At 39.8% G+C, this 25,609-nt stretch overlaps 2 protein-coding genes and 1 pseudogene across 8 annotated transcripts in view; 1 reads left to right on the forward strand and 2 right to left on the reverse strand.

The window, feature by feature from the left end:
* Positions 1-22,487, reverse strand: part of MBTPS2 (membrane bound transcription factor peptidase, site 2) — a 47,046-nt gene extending 24,559 nt beyond the window's left edge. For 5 of the 7 annotated variants that reach the window (XR_014075872.1, XR_014075871.1, XR_014075870.1 and 2 more), the window contains exons 1-5: positions 22,316-22,487; positions 18,855-19,003; positions 16,718-16,931; positions 8,055-8,158; positions 5,983-6,110 (exon numbers count right to left, since the gene is read on the reverse strand). Coding sequence is in view for 4 of the 7 variants with exons in the window: in XM_081565953.1 (XP_081422079.1) it covers positions 5,983-6,110; positions 8,055-8,158; positions 16,718-16,931; positions 18,855-19,003; positions 22,316-22,390 (670 nt within the window). In the remaining 3 variants the exon portion in view is untranslated. Of the gene's footprint in view, positions 1-5,982; positions 6,111-8,054; positions 8,159-16,717; positions 16,932-17,066; positions 17,183-18,854; positions 19,004-22,315 lie in introns of all 7 variants that reach the window. The other 2 variants (XM_081565956.1, XM_081565955.1) reach the window with 2 other exon arrangements.
* YY2 (YY2 transcription factor) lies at positions 262-2,768 on the reverse strand. The gene is made up of 2 exons (XM_081565957.1): positions 2,563-2,768; positions 262-2,481 (listed from the first exon to the last, which is right to left on the reverse strand). The coding sequence occupies exons 1-2, from the start codon at positions 2,686-2,688 to the stop codon at positions 1,471-1,473; spliced, it is 1,137 nt and encodes a 378-aa protein (XP_081422083.1). The 5' UTR covers positions 2,689-2,768; the 3' UTR covers positions 262-1,470.
* LOC145536500 (heterogeneous nuclear ribonucleoprotein A1-like) lies at positions 11,879-14,738 on the forward strand (annotated as a pseudogene).
* Positions 22,488-25,609: the final 3,122 nt, after the last annotated feature.

Below are 25,609 nucleotides of genomic sequence, written 5' to 3' on the forward strand. Positions count from 1 at the left end.
TTTAAACAACCTCTTGTTCATTAATAATTTGCTTTTCAGTGCACCAAATGAATTTTTGTGACCATTTTTACTTTCCCTGGAGCAAGGTTTCTCAACACTGGCACTACTGGCACTTTGGGCCAGATAATTCTTTGTTGTGGGGGACTGACCTGTGCATTGTAAAATGTTTAGCAGCAACCCTGGCCTCTACCCACCCACCAGATGCCACTAGCACCCTCCCCATTTTCTCTATTTTCTAGCTACAATATTTATAAAGACAAGTTTTTTTTTCTTTAGAACAGGTATTTTATTTTTTGCTTTGTCTATTATAAAGGATTTATGTACCAAATGTTAAAAGTCAAAACACACACAATATATTCCACAGCTGAGCACCACTCCCTAACTGAACAGGAAAAGAAAGGACTAAACAACAGCACCTGGCAGTATTTGGGGTGGGGGGGAAGTAAGACTATGCTACGCTATGCTAAGTCGCTTCAGTCGTGTCCGACTCTGTGCGACCCCATAGACGGCAGCTCACCAGGCTCCGCCGTCCCTAGGATTCTCCAGGCAAGAATACTGGAGTGGGTTGCCATTTCTTTCTCCAGTGCATGAAAGGGAAAAGTGAAAGTGAAGTCGCTCAGTCGTGTCCGACTCTTAGCGACCCCATGGACTGTAGCCTACCAGGCTCCTCCGTCCATGGGATTTTCCAGGCAAGAGTACTGGAGTGGGGTGCCATTGCCTTCTCCGGAAGTAAGACTAACACAGGTTTAAATTGACTACTACAACCTATCTACTATTCAAAACTACTAATTCAGTGCAGTTAAAACACTGTTATGTAAAATGCATTAACTTCAAAGAATACCACCAAAATTAAGGATAGCAAACAAAGCCTATATAAGTTTTTTTAAACAGTAAAACGTTATATATACATGTCACTGTTCACCCTTTTAAAGAAAACTTGCAAGCAAAGTTATTTACTTCCAGAAAAATCACACACAGTACTAAACATATTCTTTTTTTTTCAGAACTACTAAACATATTCTTAAAAAGTATAAACATCAACATTTAGAAAATACAGAACTTCAAAAATTGAAACAATAGGCAAAACTTCCGTTTTAAAGGAATGTGAAAAGTCCCATTTTTTTTCACAGTTGGATAAAGAACAGTCTATTTTTTTAAAGAACAGTCTTTTGATGTGAGATTCACGAGCAAGCATTACAAAACCATATTTTTCAAATGGTATTACAGAATAAGACAAAACTTCTTAACAATGCTATATGAAAAATTACTTTTTTTTCTTTTTTCTTTTTTTGTTTTTTTTAAAACTTTTAATTTTATTTTTACTAAATCTATCAAAACTTAACCCTTAGATATACTGGAGTCAGTTACAAAATTCTTTTCTAGAAACAGTATTCGAAAGAGAGGCACATTCATTTTCAACTACACAACTGGAAGATGCTTTCTGAGCCTGAGAAGAGTCTTCCCTTCTTTTTACTGGCTATTTTTATTCTTGGTATGTGTTAACATATGAGATTTCAGGTTAGTTGACTGAGCAAACCTTCTATTACAACAATCGAAAGGGCACACGAAGGGCCTATCTCCGGTATGGATTCGCACGTGTGTACGCAGGTTGAAATCTAGGGAAAAGCGTTTTCCACAGCCTTCAAAGGTGCACTGAAATGGCTTCTCTCCGGTATGCACCAGTTGATGCCGTTTCAGTTTTGAGTTCTCAACAAAAGCTTTGCCACATTCTGCACAGACGTGAACTCTGGGACCATGGGTGTGCATATGTTTTCTCAAAGAAGCGTTATCCCTGAACATCTTCGGGCAGCTTGCGTGAGGGCAAGGTACCGTTCTCGGCACATCATCTTTGGGTTTTTTAGGTTTCATTTTAGTAAATTCGGCCAGTTGTTTGGGATCCGAGAGATCAATGCCAGGAATTCCCTCAGGAGGCAGTTTCTTACCCGTCAAGTACTCTGAATAATCAGGAACTGAGTTCTCAGTCTGTCCAGTCTCAGGGTCTTTCTTATCGGCTGGGGACCACATGGTGACAGAGAACTGACCCTCTAGGGTTTGGACCTGCACCTCCTTCTGCTCCCACTTTCTGCCGCCCGCCTCGGCGCTGCTTCCCGCCATGGCCTCACCGCCTGGGGAATCCTCCTTACCATTGGGTTTCTCGCCATGGCCGTTGCGCTCCCAGGTGCGGTTGCAGGTTAAGGAAAACGTGGAGCCTGACAGAGGAGTGAGGGTCTGCTGGAAACAGTCCTTGTCATTGTCGTTGTCGTCGTCGTCGTCGTCAACGCCTGGGATGACGATGTGGTCGCTGGCCTGAAGGCTTTCGGGCTCGCAGCAGGGCACCACCTCCTCCTGCGTCTGTACTATTATCATTTGTTCGTCGTGGTCCCCTTGGGTCGGGTTGCTCGTAAAGAGAGGCTGCAGAGCAATCAGAGGTGGATAGTGGTGGCCGCCGTGGAACCAACTGCCGGTGACATCCTCGTATTCCTCAATTACCTCCATCCCCCTGGCCTCCACAGAGTCGGGCTCCACAGAGACGGTCTCCACAGGGGCGGGCTCCACAGAGACGGTCGCCTCAGCGGGGGGCTCCTCGTAGAGGCTCTCCTCAGCAACAGGCTCTACGTGCACCTGGCATAGCCCCACGATCTCTGGATACAAGTCCAGGTCTTCTGTGGTGTAGAATGACTCGTCCATGGCTGAGGGCTCTTCAGAGGCTGCTAATCAGCGGAGAGGTGACTAAAAGGCCGTGGAAAAAAAAACGCCGAAAGGAAAAAACCGCGAGCTTCGCAAGAAGGTGCGCGCGGCTGGAGAGCACGTCGCGGAAGAGGCGCAAGTGCTCCTGGGTGGGCAGCACGCATGCGCTTTGGGGCACCTTGCACATGCGCTTCTAAGCTGACGCGCCCCACAGTTGTACGTGCTCACACTCCAGTACGTGCCCACACTCCAATACGTGCCCACAGCTGTACGCTCGCACATGCGCCGTCCCTCCTGTCCCGATACCCGCGCTGCTTTGCGTGCTAAGCTGGTGTTTCTTTTGAATATAGTAACCAGGCTCTGCATAATTTTTTGTTTCACTTTCACTGATTTTAATTGTCCTTCCCCTTCTACCCCATCTGGTGGCTCAGACAGTAAAGCGTCTGCCCACAATGCGGGAGACCCAGGTTCGATCCCCAGGTCAGGAAGATCCCCTGGAGAAGGAAATGGCAACCCACTCCAGTACTCTTGCCTAGAAAATTCCATGGACTGAGGAGCCTGGTGGGCTATAGTCACGGGGTCGCAAACAGTCCGACACGACTGAGTGACTTCACTTTCACTTTCTACCCCATCACCTGTATGAGTATGGTGGGGGTGGGGGTGGGAAGGAGAAGACCTATCCTTTTCTAATATTTATGCTTTTTTTATTTAATTGCACTGCTGCTGCTGCTGCTGCTAAGTTGCTTCAGTCGTGTCCGACTCTGTGCGACCCCATAGACGGCAGCCCACCAGGCTCCGCCGTCCCTGGGATTCTCCAGGCAAGAACGCTGACCCACATTTATAGACCATTTAATAGTATCAGCGATAGTGGGAATGCCTGCCTTTTCCTTTAATACAAGGTGCTGGGCCATAGACTAGCTCTGGTCCATCACTTGCATTACCATTTGAACCATATCCACCCCTCAACCCCTGGTTTTTGTCTTCCACAGAACTGGTCCCTGGTTCCCCAAAGGTTAGGGACCAGTGCTTTAATAGAAATGCTTCTAAGTTTTATACCATTAGTAGATATCCAACTATTTCCACTTTTACTAAAGATTTTTGTTTTTTAAGCATTAATGGATGTTGAATTTTGTTAAATACCCATTTCAATATCTGCTGAGGTGGTATTTTTCCCTTAAGGGTAATCAGTGTTTACCACATTCACATATAACGTTTCCTAATGTTAAGCCATCTTTGTGTTGTTTAGATACACCAACTGTCTACAGAATTTTTTTGTGTGCTTTACCGGATACATCAGTGTTAGTACACTGACTTTAAAAAAATTCTTGGTTTCCTTCTATATGTAATCTGGAAAGTTTATGCTAAATTGGAATTGAAAAGAAAAATCTTTTCTTCAAGATTTGAAATAATTCTACATATTGAACTTTCAAGCCATTCTTCAACTTCCTTAATTTCTTCTGTGGTAATCATCCTATCTGTAATTTTTTTTCTATCTCCACTGGGGTTAATTTAGGCTATTTAAAAAATAATTTTCCAGGTTTGTGAAAATTTTTTGCAGAGATGAACAAAGAACACTTTCATAATTGTTTAAAATTTCTCTGTATCAGTTGTCATTCCCCAATCTGACTGCTAATTCTACTATGTTTTCTCCATTGCTTAATCTTCTTTTGTTCTTCCAAGAACTCTTGAATTTAACAGTTTTTTTTTCTAATTTATTACACTTTTTGTGTATTTTCATACTGAATATGGGGCTTCCCTAGTGGCTCAGATGGTAAAGAATCTGCCTGCAATGCAGGAGACCAGGGTTTGATCTCTGGGTTGGGAAGATCCCCAAGAAAAGGGAATGGCTACCCACTGCAGTATTCTTAGCAGACAAAGGTCCATCTAGTCAAAGCTATGGTTTTCCAATAGTCATGTATGGATGTGAGAGTTGGACCATAAAGAAAGCTGAGCACCGTAGAATTGATGCTTTTGAACTGGGGTGTTGGAGAAGACTCTTGAGGATGCGACCAAGGGATTCTTGGCAAATAGATGGGGAAACAATTCAAACAGTGACAGACTTTATTTTCCTGGGCTCCAAAATCACTGCAGATGGTGACTGCAGCCATGAAATTAAAAGACACTTGCTCCTTGGATTGCAAGGAAATTATACCAGTTCATCCTAAAGGAAATCAGCCCTGACTATTCATTGGAAGGACTGATGCTGAAGCTGAAACTCCAATACTTTGGCCACCTGATGTGAAGAACTGACTCATTGGAAAAGACCCTGATACTGGGAAAGATTGAAGGCAGGAGGAGAAGGGGACGACAGGATGAGATGGTTGGATGGCATCACTGAATTGATAGACATGAGTTTGAGCAGGCTCTGGGAGTTGGTGATGGGCAGGAAAGCCTGGTGTGCTGCAGTCCATGGGGTTGCAAAGAATCGGACACAACTGAGCTGCAAAACTGAACTGATGTAGTATTCTTGCCTGGAGAATTCCACGGACAAAGGAGCCTGGCAGGCTACAGTCCATGGGGTTGCAAAGAGTTGGACACGACTGACCGACTGTATCTATCTGTCTATACCAATTACATCAATTCTTACCTATTTCATAGTTCTTTTCTCGTTTCTTTAGTTGACTGCTTAACTGATTTACTTTCATTTCTTATTTCATAACAATTGCCTAAGGTAGTGACTTCTCATTTTAGCAAAACTTTACACATTACTTCATTACCATTTTAAAAAATACTGCAACTATGATTTTGAATTTAACTGGCCAATTTTATTAGTTTCCTGGGCACTTGAAAATAAACTGTCATGGTATAGGGTTTGACATAACTGTTGACTTTTATCTCAGTAAACAGAGCTTCAACGATAAGACTTTTTCATACATAACTGCCATTTGTTGAGAGACAAGCCTCCTTTATTACATTTGTGTTTTTTCCTTGTGTTTTTTTCCATTTTTGTTTTGATGATTTGTTACTTTATTCAGTAAGACTCATGATTACATTTTCACCATGGATTATACTCCTTATGATTATTTAGTGACCTCCTATGTCTACTTCAATGCTTTAGCCATATTTCCATGGTATGTTCTGCTTATTTTACTTTCAATCTTTTAAAAATAATTCATGTTAAAAAATGGGAAAAAAAAACTGAAATGTAAATTATTTTGCTCTACTACTTCAAACTTAAAGTCTTATAATCTGAGTTTATCAACCAGAAAGTGAGATGTTTTTGTTTGTGATGTGAGTACTTTCCATAAAACCACTAATAACACACAGATATATAAAGAAATTTAAATCTTTTACCTGCACAAAATATCCTTAGCTGCTGGACTGGTGATATAAGTTGCAAATGAGTGGTGAACAGATCAACAAATGCTCCAGGATAAATAATGAAGAGAAAAATCCCAAAGCCGTTAAATCGAACTTGTTCCCTAAGAAATCACATAAGAAAAAGGAATTTACTACAGGTATCACATTTTTCAAATTAATAATGCATGTAATCATAAAACTCCCCAATGTAATTCAAATTCTTGTGTAAAATACAAGTCTCTCTGGACAGTCAAAAAATTATATATGATATACATGTATATCATAATTTTATAACAGCATACAGATTTAGTTATCAGTGAAATTATGTTTTGTAAAACAGGGCATTCTGAAATAGACTTATTTCAAAATTTTTAGAAACCAATATGCTGAGCAAATAAAATTAGTCACAAATACAAAGCAATAGTATTTCTACGAGAAACTAAAAAAAAAAACATTTTTATGGTTTACTCTGAATTATTTTCAGGGAAGGAGATGGTAGAAAATAGAATTCAAGTATTAATAAATAATTTAAATATTTATATTTGTCTTAGCTATTATAAAGATGGCATTTTATCTAAATGTATTCTTGTTGAATTAATGTTAAGTACATTTTAAAATACATAATGCTCAGATTGTCCTCATGAGAACTATTTTTTTATCAATTCATTCTCTAAAAATGGAATTACATTTAAAAGCCTCATAAGACCACACAGCTACTTTGAAAAAAAGCATCATCTAAGTATTTTGTGCTGTCACCTAGCATTAAATATCTAAGATGACTGTAAAATTCACTTTTTCTCAGCAATTGGGATTTTATAAAAAATTACCCATACTATTTCACAAACATATTATGAATTATTAAACTGTTAATAACAATGCTTTTCTATGTAAAACCCTAAAAGGTACAGAGCTAAAGAAGAGGAAGCAAAGGTGAAAGAGAAAAAAAAGTAGCCGCCCATTTAAACCACTACATGGCACACCTGTGTAAGAGTATATGCTCTGTCAAGATGAGGGTCAAGACTCACTGTCAAGATGAGAGTCAACAGACTCTTTTCATAAGCAACTAGAAAGTAATAAGAAATGATTAAATCTTCTCCTTTAAAACTTTTTATGTGGTCCACACACCCAAAGGATGAAACACATTCCCATCAGTATGTGTGTTCATTATTGGGAATAAAGGGGAGTTGTGACTCACTCTCTCCCCTATCACGATTTCACACATTTAGGAGACTTTAAAATGCTCAGGTATAATTACAATGATACACTTGGAGAGTCAAGACAAGAATAGGGCATGATACTTGAAGCAAGTCCAAGGTCTCATCCTCCCCTATCTTTTCCCACTTGGTTTTCTAGACAGGCTATGATATTTGTTAACAAACCCAGAGCTTTCAGTGTTCTTGCTGTAGGCAGCAGAGGCCATGAGTAGAAGCAGGAAAGTATTTCAGATGATGAGCCAAAGTAAGTACTAAGAAGGCAGGTGGATGGGATTTGACTGCAGTGGTTATCATTCTGATCCAATGATGAATATAAAGATTAGGTTTTGGGATTGAATGAAACTAGTGATGCACCATGAGGATGTAACCGTGCTGGCAAAGGACAAAGGATAGAAAGACCCAGATTATAGATGTGCACAATTAACTAAGCATATTCATCAATATATTAACGTCTACAAAAGAGAAGGTAGCTTAAAGTAATAATGGTGGATATGCACTGGGCAGTATTCACAGAAAGAAAAAGTATCAAATGTAGCAGATTTTAGAAATGTGTGCATAAGTTGCTTCAGTTGTGCCCAACTCTTTGCGACCCCATGGACTGAAACACGTCAGGCTCCTCTGTCCATGGAATTCTCCAGGCAAGAATACTGGAGTGGGTTGCCTTTTCCTACTCCAGAGGATCTTCCCAACCCAGGGTTCAAACCTGAGTCTCTTATTTCTCCTGCATGGGGAGGTGGGTTCTTTACCATTAGCACCACCTGGGAAGTCCCAGATTTTAGTAATAAATCCTTCTAAATGAAATGCTTTTTTTGTATCCCATATATATAGAGAGAAAGAGGTAAATATCATTACCTAATAGCTGCTATTCCATGTCCAATTTCATGTACAACACCACTAATGAGGACTGCAGCGAAGAAATAGGTCAGTTGGTTGACAGGTAAATTAATGCCAGGAACCTGTTCATAGAAACAATGATAAATACACACTTGGGCACCAAGAGACTTGGATGTTCACTCTGTACTAAAATCTAAACTTCCAAATCTAATGTTCTGTAAGCTAAAAGTAATATAAACACTGAGGGTCCCCTTCTCCATTTCCATCACAATAAAAACAAAAAAAAACCAAACAGTTTTTTCTTTTAAACTAAGCACATCAATCTAAAGAGAACAGGAAACACCAGATTAAAACATTGAAACATTAGCTTCCCAAAGTCTTTACCACGGGAAAGAATTAGGGAACCTGGCAAAGTGCCAGGAAAGGCAGAGGGACAGTGAAGGAGTCTGCAGTTGATTCATCCTTAAGGGCTGGAAGCCTGATGTGGGAATTCTTGTTACAATTCCCAGTCCTTCTGCCAAAGTGTTATTGCAAGGTTTCAAGTGCTCATGTGACTGATACAGGAAGTCCCCACCCCCTCTTCAGTCAGTTTCATTTTACTACTATCAAGTTATATGAGAGTCGATCATTAAAGGCAGCATAATAAAAGTGCATTATTGCTGTGGGAGCACCATGCTCTTCTTTTTTCTATTTCATCAGTTTGTCTAGTACATTGGTGAGAAAATCACTATCAAAATGACACATAAATATATTAAAATTGAAGTTTAATGCAAAAAGGAAGGCATTTGGAACATCAGTCAGTTCAGTTCAGTTCAGTCGCTCAGTTATGTCAGAGTCTTTGCGACCCCATGGACTGCGGCATGCCAGGCTTCCCTGTCCGTCATCTACTCCCGGAGTTTACCCAAACTCATGTCCATTGAGTCGGTGATGCCATCCAACCATCTCATCCTCTGTCTTCCCCTTCTCCTCCTGCCTTCAATCTTTCCCAGCATCAGGGTCTTTTCCAATGAGTTAGTTCTTCACATCAGGCGGCCAAAGTATTGGAGTTTCAGCTTCAGCATCAGTCCTTCCAATGAATATTCAGGACTGATTTCCTTTAGGATGGACTGGTTTGATCTCCTTGCGGTCCAAGGGACTCTCAGGAGTCTTCTCCAACACCACAGTTCAAAAGCACCAATTCTTCGGTGCTCAGCTTTCTTTGTGGTCCAACTCTCACATCCATACATGACTACTGGAAAAACATAGCCTTGACTAGACGGAACTTTGGTGGCAAAGTAATGTCTCTGCTTTTTAATATGGTGTCTAGCTTGGTCATAGATTTTCTTCCAAGGAGCAAGCGTCTTTTAATTTAATGGCTGCAATCACCATCTGCAGTGATTTTGGAGCCCAAAAAAATAAAGTCTGTCACTGTTTCCACTGTCATCCCATCTATTTGCCATGAAGTGATGGGACTGGATGCCATGATCTTTGTTTTTTGAATGTTGAGCTTTAAGCCAATTTTTTCCTCTCCTTTTTCACTTTTATCAAGAGGCTCTTCAGTTCTTCTTCACTTTCTGCCATAAGGGTGATGTCATCTGCATACCTGAGGTTACTGATATTTCTCCCTGCAATCCTGATTCCAGCTTGTGCTTCATTCAACCCAGCATTCCTCATGATGTACTCTGCATATAAGTTAAATAAGCAGGGTGACAATATACAGCCTTGACGTACTCCTTTTCCTATTTGGAACCAGTCTGTTGTTTCATGTCCAGTTCTAACTGTTGCTTCCTGATGTGCATACATATTTCTCAAGAGGCAGGTCAGGTGGTCTGGTATTCCCATCTCTTGAAGAATTTTCCACAGTTTCTTGTGATCCACACAGTCAAAGGCTTTGGCATAGTCAATAAAGCAGAAATAGAGGCTTTTCTGGAACTCTCTTGCTTTTCTGATGATCCAGGAGATGTTGGCAATTTGATCTCTGGTTCCTCTGCCTTTTCTAAAACCAGCTTGAACATCTGGAAGTTCATGCTTCATGTATTGTTGAAGCCTGGCTTGGAGAATTTTGAGCATTACTTTGCTAGCGTGTTAGATGAGTGCAACCAGGCAGTAGTCTGAACATTCTTTGGCATTGCCTTTTTTTGGGATTGGAATGAAACTGACCTTTTTCAGTCCCGTGGCCACTGCTGAGTTTTCCAAACTTGCTAACATATTGAGTGCAGCACTTTCACAGCATCACCTTTTAGGACTTGAAATAGCTCAGCTGGAATTCCATCACCGCCACTAGCTTTGTCCATAGTGATGCTTCCTAAGGCCCATTTGACTTCAGACTCCAGGATATCTGGCTCTAGGTGAGTGATCACACCATTGTGATTATCTGGGTCATGAAGATCTTTTTTGTATAGTTCTTCTGTGTATTCTTGCCACTTCTTAATATCTTCTGCTTCTGTTAGGTCCATACCATTTCTGTCCTTGATTGTGCCCATCTTTGCATGAAATGTTCCCTTGGTATCTCTAATTTTCTTGAAGAGATCACTAGTCTTTCCCATTCTATTGTTTTCCTCTATTTCTTTGCACTAATCACTGAGGAAGGCTTTCTTATCTCTCTTTGCTATTCTTTGGAATTCTACATTCAAATGGGTATATCTTTCCTTTTTTTCTTTGCCTTTCACTTCTCTTCTTTTCACAGCTATTTGTAAGGCTGCCTGAGACAACCATTTTGCCTTTTCGCATTTCTTTTTCTTGGGAATCGTCTTGATCCCTGCCTCCTGTAGAATATCATGAACCTCTGTCCATAGTTCTTCAGGCACTCTGTCTATCAGATCTAATCCCTTGAATCTATTTGTCACTTCCAGTGTATAATTGTAATTGATTTGATTTAGATCATACCTGAATGGTCTAGTAGTTTTCCCTACTTTCTTCAATTTAAGTCTGAATGTGGCAATAAGGAGTTCATGATCTGAGCCACAGTCAGCTCCTGGTCTTGTTTTGATGACTGTATAGATCGTCTCCATCTTTGGCTGCAAAGAATATAATCAATGTGATTTCGGTATTGACCATCTGGTCATGTCCATGTGTAGAGTCTTCTCTTGTGTTGGAAGAGGGTGTTTGCTGTGACCAGTGCGTTCTCTTGGCAAAACTCTATTAGCCCTTGCCCTGCTTCATTGTGTACTCCAAGGCCAACATCAGTGTATCTTTTTCTACATATCTGCTCCTTTCCCATGTTGCCAGGTATCTGTCTATTCAGACCTATAGTTTCCTTATCTCTGATACCTCTCTAAATTGATGTACTTAAGATCCTCATACATTTCCTCTATATCACAAATTATTCAGGTCACCTTACCTTTACTTCAAATAAATCAGTAGGCTTGATCCAATAGGATATTGATTCCTTTTCCTTATTACATCAATGGATTTAATAATGAAATAAGGTAAGGATTTCAGTATGTGACTATACCAACAGATGGTAGGTCTTGTTTGCTGGCAATAGTACTTGACTGCCCATCTGTCTCAGCCATGATCACACAGGGCATTAGATGTACCAGAATACTGACCTCTCAATAACATAGAGTGCCAGGTTTTTGGGAATTAATACTGAATGAGGCCACAGATAATTACAGAGTAAACAGAAAGTTAGTCCTTTAAGCTACAAGCGCTCATATCAAAATCAGGAGATATAACAAACTTAAACAAAAACATGCCAGGTAGATACACAGAGGGCAGTGGATTTCTTAATGGCTCTAAAGCATGGCTCTCCTAACAGAGTCAATATTTTGTGAGCTCTATGAATAAGCGGAAAAGAAAACAAAAGAAATAATTTCTTCTCTAAATAACACTTTGCCATTCAGGCAATGAGTTTTTTGGACATGACACCAAAAGCACAAACAGTAAAAGTAAAAATCAACAAATGAGATTACGTTAAACTCAAAAGCTCATGCACAGTAAAAGAAACAATCAATAGCAGCCTACAGAATGTGAGAAAATTTCTGCAAACCATGTACTGGATAAGGGGTTAATATCCAAAATATATACACAACTAACAAAACTTAATAACAAACAACCCCTTCCCCAACAATTTGATTAAAAAATGGGCAGAAGTACTAGTTCCAAAGAAGACATCAAAATGGCCAAAAGGCACATGAAAAAACGTTCAACATTACTAATCATCAGGGACATGCCAATCAAAACCACAGTGAGAAAACACCTCACACCTGTTAGAATGGCTATCATCAAGCAGAGAAGAGGGATTTCCCTGGTGCTCCCAGTGCAGGGGTTCTGGGTTTGATGGCTGATCAGGGAACTAGATTCCACAAGCTGAAACTAAGATCCTGCATGCCTCAAGTAAGAACTGCTGCTGCTGCTGCTGCTGCTAAGTTGCTTCAGTTGTGTCTGACTCTGTGTGACCCCATAGACGGCAGCCCACCAGGCTCCCCCGTCCCTGGGATTCTCCAGGCAAGAACACTGGAGTGGGTTTCCATTTCCTTCTCCAATGCATGAAAGTGAAAAGGGAAAGTGAAGTTGCTCAGTCGTGTCTGTCTCTTTGCGACCCCGTGGACTGCAGCTTACCAGGCTCCTCTGTCCATGGGATTTTCCAGGCAAGAGTACTGGAGTGGGGTGCCATTGTCTTCTCCCAAGTAAGAACTAGTACAGCCAAATAAATTTTAAAAAAAAGAAAGAAGAGACAACACAGGTGTTGGCAAGGATGTGGTGAAAAAGGAACCTTAATGCACTGTTGGTGGAAATATAAATTAGTCCAACCACTATGGAAAACAATATGGAGGTTCCTCAAAAAGTTAAAATAGATCTAACATATGATCAATCAATTCTACTTCTGGGTATACACCCAAAGGCAATGAAAATATTTTGACGAGGTATATGCATATCTATGTTTATCACTTTGTTTATCACTTTGGCCACCTGATGCAAAGAACTGACTCATTTGAAAAGACCCTGATGCTGGGAAAGATTGAAGGCGGGAGGAGAAGGGGACAACAGAGGATGAGATGGTTGGATGGCATCACAGACTCAATGGACATGGGTTTGGGTGGACTCCGGGAGTTGGTGATGAACAGGGAAACCTCGCATGCTGCGGTTCATGGGGTCGCAAAGAGTCAGACACGACTGAGCGACTGAACTGAACTGATGTTTATCACAAAAACAAAGATTATGGAAACGACCCAAATGACCACCAATAATAGATGAATGGATTAAAACAATGTAGTAATATAGATACACAATAGAATATTATTCATGTATCAAATGGCTATCCTTCCATTTGCAACAACATGGATAGACCTTGTCCACATGATGCTAAATGAGATAAGTCAGAGAAAAACAAGTACTAAATGGTATCACTTACATATGGAATCTAAAAAAGTCCAATCTGTTAAAAAAAAAAAGAGCATAAAATGGTGGTTACCAGAAGATACGGGGTGCTGATAAGAATGAGCATTTAAGGGTACAAAGTTGTAATGGTAGCAAATAAGCCACAGAGGTCTAATGCACAGTATAAAGACTAAAATCAATAATACTATACTATAATAATATAATCTGATAGATATTGCTCCAATGGCAATATTACAATAAATAAATGTATGAAAGTAACATGCTGTACACCTTAAATTTACAAATTGTAATATGTCAAATGTATCAAATAAAAAATTAATTTAAAAAGCTTGTTAGCTTCTTTGTGCCTGTGGATGATGCCACGTAAGCATCACTGAAGTCTCCTTCCCTACAGTCATGTCTAAGTTGGAGTCTACCAAAGAGCCCAGACAGCCTATGAAAGCTCTTCATCAGAGGTCTGAGCTTTGAAACAACCAATGTGAATCTGAGGAGCCATTCTGAGCTTTGGGGTACACTCAGACTGTGTGGTAAGGAGGGATCCAAACACCAAGCACTCCAGAGGCTTTGGGTTTGTCACATACACCACAGTGGAGGAGGTGGATTCGATCATGAATGCAAGACCACACAAGGTGGATAGAAGAGTTGTGGAACCAAAGAGGGCTGTCTCAAGAGAAGATTCTCAAAGACCTGGTGCCCACTTAACTGTGAAAAAGATTTTTGTTGGTGGCATTAAAGAAGATGATGAAAACAGCGCCTAACATGTTATTTTGAACAGTATGGGGGAAAAAAAGTGACTGAGGCAACAGCAAAAAGAACGCCTTCTGTAACCTTTGATGACCGTGACTCCATAGACAAGATTGTCATTCAGAAATACCACACTGTGAATGGTCACAACTGTGAAATAAGGAAAACCGTATCTAAGCAAGAGATGGTTAGTGCTTCATCCAGCCAAAGAGGTGGAAGTGGTTCTGGAAACTTTGGTGGTAGTCATGGAGGTGGTTTTGGTGGGAATGTCAACTTTGGTCGTGGAGGAAATGTCAGCGGTTGAGGTGGCTTCAGTGGCAGCCGTGGTGGTGGTGGATATGGTGGCTGTGAGAATGGCTATAATGGATTTGGTAATGATGGAAGCAATCTGGAGGTGGCAGAAGCTATGATGATTCTGGCAATTACAGCAATTAATCTTCAAAGTTTGGACCCACGAAAGGAGGAAACTTTGGAGGCAAAAGTTCTGGCCCCATGGTGGTAGAGGCCAATAATTTGCCAAACCATGAAACCAAAGTGGCTATGGTGGTTCCGGCAGCAGCAGTAGCTATGGCAGTGGGAGGTTTTAATTACTGCCAGGAATCAAAGCTTAGCAGGAGAGGAGAGCCAGAGAAGTGACAGGGAAGCTACAAGTTACAACAGATTTGTAAACTCAGTCAAGCACAGTGGTGGCAGGGCCCTGCTGATTTTAAGAAGACATGTTTTAGACAATGCTCATGTGTATGGGCAAAAAAAACCTTGAGGACTATATTTGTGACTAATTGCACAATAGGCTAGTTTAGTTTCTATTCTGTGGGAAGTGTAAAGCATTTCAACAAAGGGTTTTAACGTAGTTTTTTTGTACCCATGCTATTGATTGCCAAATGTAATAGTCTGATTATGATGCTGAATAAATGTCTTTCAAAACAAACAAACGCCCCCCCCCAAAAAAAAATTGTTAAACTAAAATAAAACTTAAAAGTCAAAGAAAAAAAAACAAAAACCCTTTTCCTATTCTAATCCTAGCAGTCACAGGCCAGTGATCATATTTCCTCTAAGCTTGCTTCTTTCTCTACTATCCTCTTCCTTGGCAAACAATAACCAATCACGTAGCCTGAGAGTCATCCTCAACTCCTTCTTCTCCCTCCAGCCTCACATTCACTTAATCACTGAGGTCTGAGAACTCCACTTCAGAAGATCCCTTGAATCCAGCCCTTCATTCTTCTTACCATTAATTTAGTTTAGATCTTTATAACTTCTAACACGAATTATTCCGAATGCCCTCTCAAATGGTCTCCCCATCTTCAGTGAAACCCTACTCTAGTCCATTTTGCATAGACTCGTTATATACAGATAAAATCAAAACTTCTTAGAATGGCCCTTCATAAACCAGACCCTGCCTCTATATCCCATCTTATCTCATACCTTCCACCATATATCTCTCTTAGATACAGGTCAAAGTTACTTTATAGTTCCTTGAGAATTATTGGTCTTTCTTAAAGTCAGTGGTGGGTGAGTGATGGACCCATCATTTACTAGCTGTGACCACAGGCAAGTGACTTAACAGCTCTGTGCCTCGGTTTTCTCATCTATGAATCGGGGATAACAATACTTACCCCTAGACTGCTATAAGAATAAAATACTGAATCACTATGCTGTACACCTGAAACTAACACAATATTGTAAATCAACTATACTTCAGTTTTTAAAAGTCACTAACAGTCTGTTTCATAAAAATGTAACATCCATGATTCATGGAAATGGAAACTGCTAACGAAAAAAATTTTAAATAAAAGTTATTTGGTGGTAAAATACCCTTTCAAACTCTGGAAACATCAGTTGATAGGGTATAGGTCTACACGTGTTCTTTAAAGTGGGAATTATAATAAGTAGCTTACAGTCAAAGAAGTACAACTCAGCATATTATTCTTCACATCAAGAAATCACAGTGATCACTCAAAAGGTCTTTTACCTTTAATTAAAAGGATATTATTGCTTACAGTCTGAAAGCCATGAAGAATAAAGGGGAATGCTTCACATAGGATTAAGATGCAATTTATTTCTACATTAAAGAGACTTTAAATCAGTATGCTTATTCCATGACAGTAACAATTATTCAACACTTCAAGAAGACAACATGAATTACTAACTAGGTATAAAATAAGCTACAAGGATATAATTTACAACACAGGGAATACAGTTGATATTTTATAATAACTATAAATGGATTACAACTTTTAAAAATTGTGAATCACTGTATTGTACACCTGTAACTTATATAGTACTGTATGGCAATTATACTTCAATTAAAAAAACAAATCTGCACTGGAAAAAAACATGAATTAAATCTAATACTTGTGTAACTGTTCACAGTCTTGGTGGTAGTTCATTTGTTCTATTATTACTATTCCTATTCCTCTTCCTCCTACTACTACATATTGCAACAATTCTTTGGTATATTCTTACTAATGACTCTGTTTAAGCAACTATTTTGAGAGACTGTAAGACTTTTGATATACTTTCACATTTATATTATGGACAGGAATTATGTTACCCAGAAGAAATATATTATATCTATGTTTCAACAAAGCTACTTAGAGCAGTAATAAGGCACTTACCACAACTTGGAGCACCTGTTCATTGTGAAGTGAGGAAGAGGAGGAGGAAGAGGAGGAAGAAGAGGAAGAGGAGGAAGAACGGGAAGAGGAGGAGGAGGAGGAGGAATAAGAAGAGTCAGCCATCATTTGGCCTAAAGTCTGTATCAGCGTTTTCCCCAGAAGAAAAAAAGAGCTGAACATGGCAATTACGCCAAACACCATTCCAAAATTGAACCTGTCAAGAGGAAAAAAATTACATCAATGTACAATCCTTCACAATCCACGGACTAAAAAATATGTTAACCAGCCACATTTCATAGCTTCAAAACAATGTCTAAAAATGTCAATAACTCTTGCTTCTTTTTCCTACCTGAACTTCAGATACTTGACTGAAGCACAGGTGCTTGGCTCTTTAAGCAGTTCTAATTTACAATTCTCTCATAACTGAAGGGGGCTTCCCTGGTGGTTCAGTGGTAAAAATTCCACCTGTCAAAGGAGACGTGGAGTCAATCCCTTGGTCAGGAAGATCCCCTAGAGAAGGGAATGGCAACCCACTCCAGTGTTCTTGCCTGGAGAATTCCCATGAACAGAGGAGCCTGATGGCCTACAGTCCATGGGGTCATGAAGAGTTGGGGTCATGACTGAGCAAGCACAGCATGGCACATAACTGAAGAGGCTGAATGTTGTTCCCAATAAAAAGTTTGTTTCCATTCATATTTTTTTTCTCATTTACATAGCATTGTTTTGATATTATTCTCACATAGTTATGAAAGCTCTTTGACATTATAGAAATCCATTCTTTTTCATCTACTGATTCTACTGTTTGTATTTTATTTTAGTTGAATTTTGTCATGGGCTTAAATAGTCATGTGGTAAAACTTAAGAGCAGTTTCTTCTACTGTTAATAATTACAACTCATTCTTCTATAGTTGGGAATAATCTATTACATTTTCTAACTTTTTGATAAGCTGTGTTTTTTCAAGGAATTTGTCCATTTCACTTAAATTGTCAAATTTATATGTATAGAACTGTTCACAATAGCTTCATCTTTCAAAATGAGTCTCACTCCACGCTGCCATTGCTCAGGGCCTGGGTTCAATCTCTGCTTGGGGAACTATTAATAAAATTCCACAAGTTGTGTAGAACAGTCAAAATAAATAAATGAGTCTCGGAATCTATAGTAATATTTCTTCCTCCAATTCTGATTTTTAGTTGTTTTCTTTTTTTGTTGATCAGTCATGGTATGGGTTTATCAATTTTACTAATCTTTTCAAAGAACCAGCTTTTGGCTTTGTTGATTTTCTCTACTCTATACTTCCTATTTCACTGATATCTGCTCTTTATTATTTCTGTTTTGTCTGCTTTGACTTGCTGTTGCATTTTCTGCTTTTTGATGACCTCATTATTGATATTTAGCTCTACTCTAGCTGGAGCTAAATTTTTAACAAAAAGGAATTTAGACAAAAGCCCTCTACTCCCATACTAAAAATTCTTCAGCTACAGAAACTGTCAGTCTCTAGAGTGTCCCAGAGAGCATTATAAATCCCCTAACCATAAACACTATAAACGATGATTTTTAAAATATTTTAAATTAAAGGGATAGACCTAGCACAGTCAGGGAGTCTAGGACCCTGCTGCTGCAATCTGGCTGGCGTTGGTTTGTGCATATGCCTTACAGGAGGATAAATATTTTAAATATCCTTCCTCTGGATGGGTATCACAGAAGAAGTACAGAGGAAAGCCTGCAGACTTTTGGGAGCCCTATTACTCCCACAACCCTTGTTTCTATGTGTGATGATGGAGGAGAGAATTCTCTAAGATTGTTTTCCTGGTGGAAAATGCTCCATATGTGTTTTGCCTTTCCATTGATGTGTAACTTCCGTGGTAAAACGTGTAAGTCTGAAGCGTACAGCTCACTGAATTTTTACGTATGTACACCCATGTGTCTACCACTCAGATCAAGACAGAGAATCTAGACTGTGAATGTATGCAAAGCACGATGATGCAATCCCATACATTTACATAAAGCCAGAAAGTTTTTACATGGTCAACATTTTAAAACTCAGTAAACGGAAAAGGATGGAAACAGTTCATTTAACATGTATTTCTCAGGATCACAATCACTAATCTAAACCAAAAAAGAGAAAATGAAGAATACCACTGGTAAAGTATTCTTGCTTTCCGCCGTCCCCAACTATAAAAGGCACGGTTGAAAACAGCAGTCTGCCATCTTATGTGAAAAGGGGAGATGCTCAATCCGTTGTTTTCCAGCCAGTCTTCATAAGAATGCTTAAAATATACAGATGACTGAGAGAGAAAGAAAAGTTCCACATCACTCAGTTTGAAGAACAATTTATAATAGTTAAGAAAATAAAAAAAAAAAGAAGTGTTTTCTACAGGAAAGCAAGATAGTGACTAATCAAATGTTTATAACTTTTAAAGCTTTACATTTATCTATTTTTTCAGGATATTAAAGTATAAGTCTTGGACTAGCTGGTCTGCTGAGGTCAGGGTCTGGCAAACTACAGCCCATGGGCAAAAAATGTTTGCTTAGAACAGCACTGTCCAAAAGAAATATAATGTGAGCTACAAGTGCAAGTCACATGTGCAATTTTAAATTTTTCAGTAGCCAAGAAAATTTAAAAGGCAAACAGAAACAGATTAATTATTTACAAGTGTTTTTAACTAAAAATAACCAAGATATTATCATTCAAAATATAATCAACATAATTATTGAAGTATTTCACATTCTATTTGTTTTCTTACTTACGCACTAAGCCTTTGAAATTCAGTGTCAACTTTAAACTTAAGAGCACATCTCAGTTCAGACTAGCCCCATTTCAAATGCTAGATGGCCACATGTAGTTAGTGGCCACCACACAGGACAGCACAGGTCTACAAGCCTTGTTACACAGCAAGAGGACTTGTGTTATAATTAAAAAAGACCCCCAGCCGATCCAACAGAGGGGACAGGTTATTTGGAATCAGTGCTTTCTATACTCTTTTGAACAACAACCCTAAGAACTTAGCCTGGATTTGACCATGTAAAAATACAAAATTTATCTAAAGTCATCTTAATCTCAGTAACTCCTTAACATTCTTTGGGGCTGGGGAGACAGCTGCTTATATGCAGCTCAACAAACAGTTTTATCATTAGGAAAGTTTGAAGTCCTTGAGTAATGTAGGATTTTGGATAATATAAGGCTGCTTTATAAACACTGCCACTGACCTCTTATCTGTTACAGTAAGTATGATAAGTATTTTGTCATACAGATGCCCATCCATTTGAGAAATTTCTCTGTCTCTAGAAGGATATTTCAGTCTTATTAGTCATAAAATATGATCTGAGTGTGAATACAAGTATCTGTTTGCCTTTGGATCCATAATGTTCTCTGCTCTCAATCTTCAGGTGAAGTTTTAAACCTGTTTATTTTCTAGGACTTGGAAAAGGAGAGTGACACACCCCTCCAGGTGTCTACTGAGGAAATCCTAGACAAACTATGGGTAGAACAGCAGACCAAACTGGGAGCAGAGAAGCTAAAGGTGCAGGCTCCTAAAACCCAAGATTTCTCCATTCCCCAGGCAGATACTTTGAATGAGAGTTAGGTCTTCTGCTCAAGGAACAGCGCTCTCTTAGGGAGTTAAGGGCTGTTACTGAACTTAAAGTGACATCCTGATCACCTCATACACTGGACTAGACTATAAAGGTTTGAAAAAATTACTTTTATTTTGGATTTCTGTCACATATGCAACATGAAATCAGGTGGGTTTGTTTTTTCCAAACAACAAAATCACTGTGTAAATAAGCACTGGCATGTACTGCTTATGACACGCTAAGCACTATGCCAAGTGTGTGCAGAGGAAGCACCTGGGGATCTTATGAGGATGCAGATTCTGATTCTGTGGGTCAGGAATGAGGCCTGAGAATCTACATTTCTGACAAACTCCCAGATGATGCAAGTGCTGCCAGTCCTTGAATCTCAGCTTGAGTGGCAATGGGCTCTATGTGGATGAATAACATAATCCTCTCTACAGTATCAGGAGGTCTTTAAAACTAGTACACCTATTTTAAAGATGAAGAAATGGAGGAACAGAGAGAATTTGCCCAAGGTCACAATGGTTAGGAAGGGGCAAAGCCCAGCCCGTGTAAGGATTCTACTGCATTATCTTTTCACTTCGCAAGTTTTGTTTCCCTGGTGGCTCAGGTGGTAAAGAATCTGCCTGCAATGCGGGAGACTCAGGTTCGATCCCTGGGTGGGCACGATCCCTGGGTGGGGACGATCCCTGGGTGGGGACGATCCCCTAGAGAAGGAAATGGCTGCTCACTCCAGTATTCTTGCCTGGGGAATTTCATGGACAGAGGAGCCTGGCGGGCTACAGAAGTCAGACATAACTGAGTGGCTAACACACTTTGCAAGCTTAAATGCAACAAAATACCATTTAAGTATCATTTCATTCGGACACGACTGAGCGACTTCACTTTCACTTTTCCCTTTCATGCATTGGAGAAGGCAATGGCAACCCACTCCAGTACTCCTGCCTGGAGAATCCCAGGGACCGGGGAGCCTGGTGGGCGGCGTCTCTGGGGTCGCACAGAGTCAGACACAACTGAAGCGACTTAGCAGCAGCAGCAGCATTCTAACATTAAACTTAAAACACACAACACTAAACTACAGTATTCTATTTAAAACGGTATTCATAACATGAAGGCTTGAACTAGTCATAATTGGAACTTTAATTAAATTTTAGAGAAGTTACATGATTTTATTCCTCGCATATAATACCCCCACCTCCAATACGCAACTTCAAAAGGCTGCTTGAAGCCTGTTGTCAGACAATTGTTAATATCCGCTACCCAAGTAACTTAAGAATGGGCTGCGTACGAACGATCTGTGGCGGTGGAGGGGGACAGGTATTGGGGGGGGGGGTTAGCGTGAAGAAACGGCGTCTAAGATACAATTTAGAATTCTAGTAGTTAGAATTTAGTTATCTAAATCCTCGCTACTTTTTTTTTTTTTTTTAAATCCTCGCTACTTTTAAGTGCGGTCAGTTAACTAGCCGCATTGGCAGCAGTTAGGAACTGGTTAGAAATGTAGAATCTTAAGCCCCCGGCCTAGATCTGCTGAATCAGAATGTGCTTTTTAACCGGAACTGCAGACGATCGTATGCACTTTAAAGTCTGAAACCACTGATGTAAATCACAAGTTGATTTAGATTCATTCCAATATCAGACTCTCTGGAGAGTCGCGACCTTAAAGACAACGAGGGCAAACAATGCCTTTCTCAGGCAGACATTTTACTTTCCTCCCAGGTGCAGTGTCGTGGGGTTTGGCGAGCCCTCCCGAGCCCACTACCGGCGCCTCCCGGGCAGGACCCGAAGGCTGCGGGGCCTACAGAGCCCCGCAATGCGACTGCGGCAGCTGTGCAGGTCGCCGCACCCCTCCCGCGACCAGCCGTGCTTTATTTACTCCACCAGACCGCGCGCCACGCGGAAGCCCGCAAGTGGACACCGGCCGCACGGCTTCCATTCCGGGAGGCACAGGGCAGGGGAAAAGACCTCGGGTCCCGCGCCCTGACCCTGGGCACCACGGGCTTGGGCCTTAGGCCGGCGGCCCTCACCTTCAACACCAAGTCGGTCAGGTAGACGGCAGTCCAGCCGCCCACCACCACTACCACCAGCGATACCGGAATCATGGCAGCGGCGGGGGCAGCGCAGGGAAGGCGATCGCCGGCGTCCTGCCTGCGAGCTGCAACCAGCTGACCTCGCGGCGCCTACAGCCCCAGCATCTGCGCAGGAACCAAGCTGCCACAGGTTCTTTTCTCGTAGTGGCCTCGTTTCCTTCCGGATCCTTCTGGCGGGACACTTGGCCCGCAATGCTCGCACCGGAAAAGTGCGCGGGGGCTTATTTTCGCAGAACACTAGGGCGCCGCCGTCTAGGCATCAGCTACAGCTAGCCTACGGCTTCCAGCCCTCTAGCGATTTCTTAGTGTTTGGCCCTCCCTGCTGTCTGGTCTCCATTCTCTCTGGTTTTGGTCTGGGGTGTGTAGTTCCTTTTAATCTAGTGAGAGTTTGGGGTCATCCGAAATAATAATCGTCTCCGCCACCCAGACTGTCTTAGGTATCCAGATTTAAATTAACTATGTTCAATCGTTCTTTTTTATTGAAACGTTATTTACACATAGCGAAAACACAATACAGATTTCAACTGTTTCGATGAGTTTTGATAACTATATATCTGTGTACCCTAATCAAAATAGAGAACGTTTCCATCTCGGGAATTTTCTTCGCTCGCTTCCCAGTTAATCCTCTCCTCCTCCGCCCATTCCTACCCCTCGTTTTCTTTTTAAAAACTTTGTGTATGAAACTGGAGCCCATTATACAGAGTGAAGTAAGCCAGAAAGAAAAACAACAGTACAGTATACTAATGCATATATATGGAATTTGAAAGATGGTAACGATAACCCTATATGCGAGACAGAATAAGAGACACAGATGCATGGAACAATTTTATGGACTCTGAGGGAGAAGGTGAGGGTGGGACGTTCTGGGAGAATAGCATTGAAACATGTATATTATCATATGTGAAACAGAACACCATTCCAGGTTCGATGCATGTGACGAGGGCTCAGGGCCGGGGCAATGGGATGACCCAGAGGGATGGGATGGGGAGGGAGGTGGGTGGGGGGTCCAGGAAGGGGAACACATGTAAACCCATGGCTGATTCATGTCAATGTATGGCAAAAACTATTACAATATTGTAAAGTAAAAAAAAAAAAAAAAAAGTTCATTATAGAAAATAAATAATTAAAAAAAAAACAAAACTTTGTGTAAATAGAATCATACAATAAGTATTCTTTTGTGTCCGGCTTATTTTGTTCAACGTATTTTTGAGCTTTAGGTTCATTTCTCAACCTTTTCCATTATAAAATTTGAGATTGGTGCTACGTTAAAAAAAAAAAAAAAGTTCTAAACACCCTTACATATTTTTGTATGCTGACATGTGCTTGATTATATATTGGCCTGGGGCAGTGGTTCTCAACCTTGGCTGTAACATTAGGATCACCAGGGAACTTGAAAAATTCCTGATGCCCATTCTGTAGCTTAGACCAATTGAATCAGAATCTCAGAATGGGACCCAAGCTCCCGTATTTTTTAAACAGGTCATTCTACTTTGCAGGCAAGATCGAGAACCAGTCAACTAGATGATTTCTAATGGGAAGGAAAACTAATATTTATGGAGTTTTTTTTTTTCTTGCATTCTCCTAATGCCCAAGCCTTTAAAAGTTAAACTTGTTTTAGCTCTCTGGAAAAGCATCAGCAGCAATAGTAATACTAATACCGAAATATTGAGAATACCATCTTAAGAATAAGTATCCCAAATAAAAATGCCCCCTCAGCCTCTTGCAACGTAAAAATATAGTGAATACAAGAAACCTGTATGAGAGTTAATGCTACTCATTTGCCTCACTCTCTCATATTTTTCCTAAAGTTTTAGTAATTTAGCACCATTTATTCCAAGCTTCAAGAAAACTTATGATTCAGTTTTACATCTTCTTGCATATATGTGTGTATATGTGTTGTTATAAAATGTTTCAATTTATTTTGAACAAAGCTGGGTATAATTATAAAAGTTTATATTCAAGCACCCTGTGATGTCACAGTTTTCCATGTACAGGTATCCCAAAAGTCTTTGTGCAGTTTTAGGTTTTGATAATTTCAGAAATATAAATGCAACAAACTTGAAAAAGCATCACTTGAAAATTTATTTATATTTATTTTACAGTTATTTAACTTGGAGAATTTTGAATAATTTTAAATTTCAATTTTTTTAGTCCAGAGGAAGGCAAACACTGACTGAAACAAAAAAATGAATTATATTTACTGTTCCAAAATTTCTGAGACCAAAGAAACGTGAAAGAAATTTAAATAAATTTATTTTTCAAGTTATGTTATGTGTAAGTTCATAGAGTTTGTACTTCTGAAGTTATTGAAGCTTAAAACTACACTAAGACTATTGGTACACTAGTGTATTTGAACTGACTTTTGTTTGCTCTTGTATAATGACTGTAGTTTTTAACTGATTTTTCCTATGATGAGAAAATTAAGAATTAAAATGCTTCTCTTTTGTTAGCCTGAAGCCTTGTCTGGACCACTTGCTGGGACAAAAACCAGATACTTTGTGGCTATCTGATTACCCAAAATATGTAGGAAATGAGTTGATTGTGTTTTTCTGTTCCCAACCTAGATTTTTATTTATTCACTGACTTGATGTTCACATTAGGGATCCAGCAGTCAAAACAAAACATTGAATAGAATCCTGCTGGTTTCTGGAATTTATCAGTCATGGAAGGCAGCTGGTGGCAGCAGAAAAGACAAGATAGAAAATGCAATGTGGCAGTAAAAAACATCTGTATTCCAGAAGATCAAGGTATTCTACCTTAGAATAAATGTGATCTACTTTACAAATAGTTGCAGGTTTCTGTCAAGTAACTATCTTAAAGAATGCACAGTCAAGTTTTTATTCATATCATTTTATATAGCATATATTTTTAGAGGGGCACCAAGTATACATTTTGGCTGAATGGAAAACACCTACATATTAGGGACTTCCATGGCTATCCAGTGTTGAGATGCCACACTTCCACTGCAAGGGGCGTGGATTTGATCCCAACCCCCTGAAAAAAACAGCTACTTGTTAAAAATCAGTATTTGGCTGAAGCAGAATATCACTATCATATAATAAACTTCTGTGATACCAGGATCAACATGAACTATAAATATTAGATAATACTAATTTTAAAATACTACAATTTTGTTGTTAAAAATATAAGTATTAAGATTTTTAGAGTCTGACATTCCCCGCAGGAATATTTATTTCTCATCAATGTAATATTTATTTCTCATCAACTTCT

This window comes from Giraffa tippelskirchi, chromosome X (genome assembly GCF_054371585.1).
Source record: "Giraffa tippelskirchi isolate mGirTip1 chromosome X, T2T-mGirTip1v1.2.pri, whole genome shotgun sequence".
Classification (NCBI taxonomy): Eukaryota; Metazoa; Chordata; class Mammalia; order Artiodactyla; family Giraffidae; genus Giraffa; species Giraffa tippelskirchi.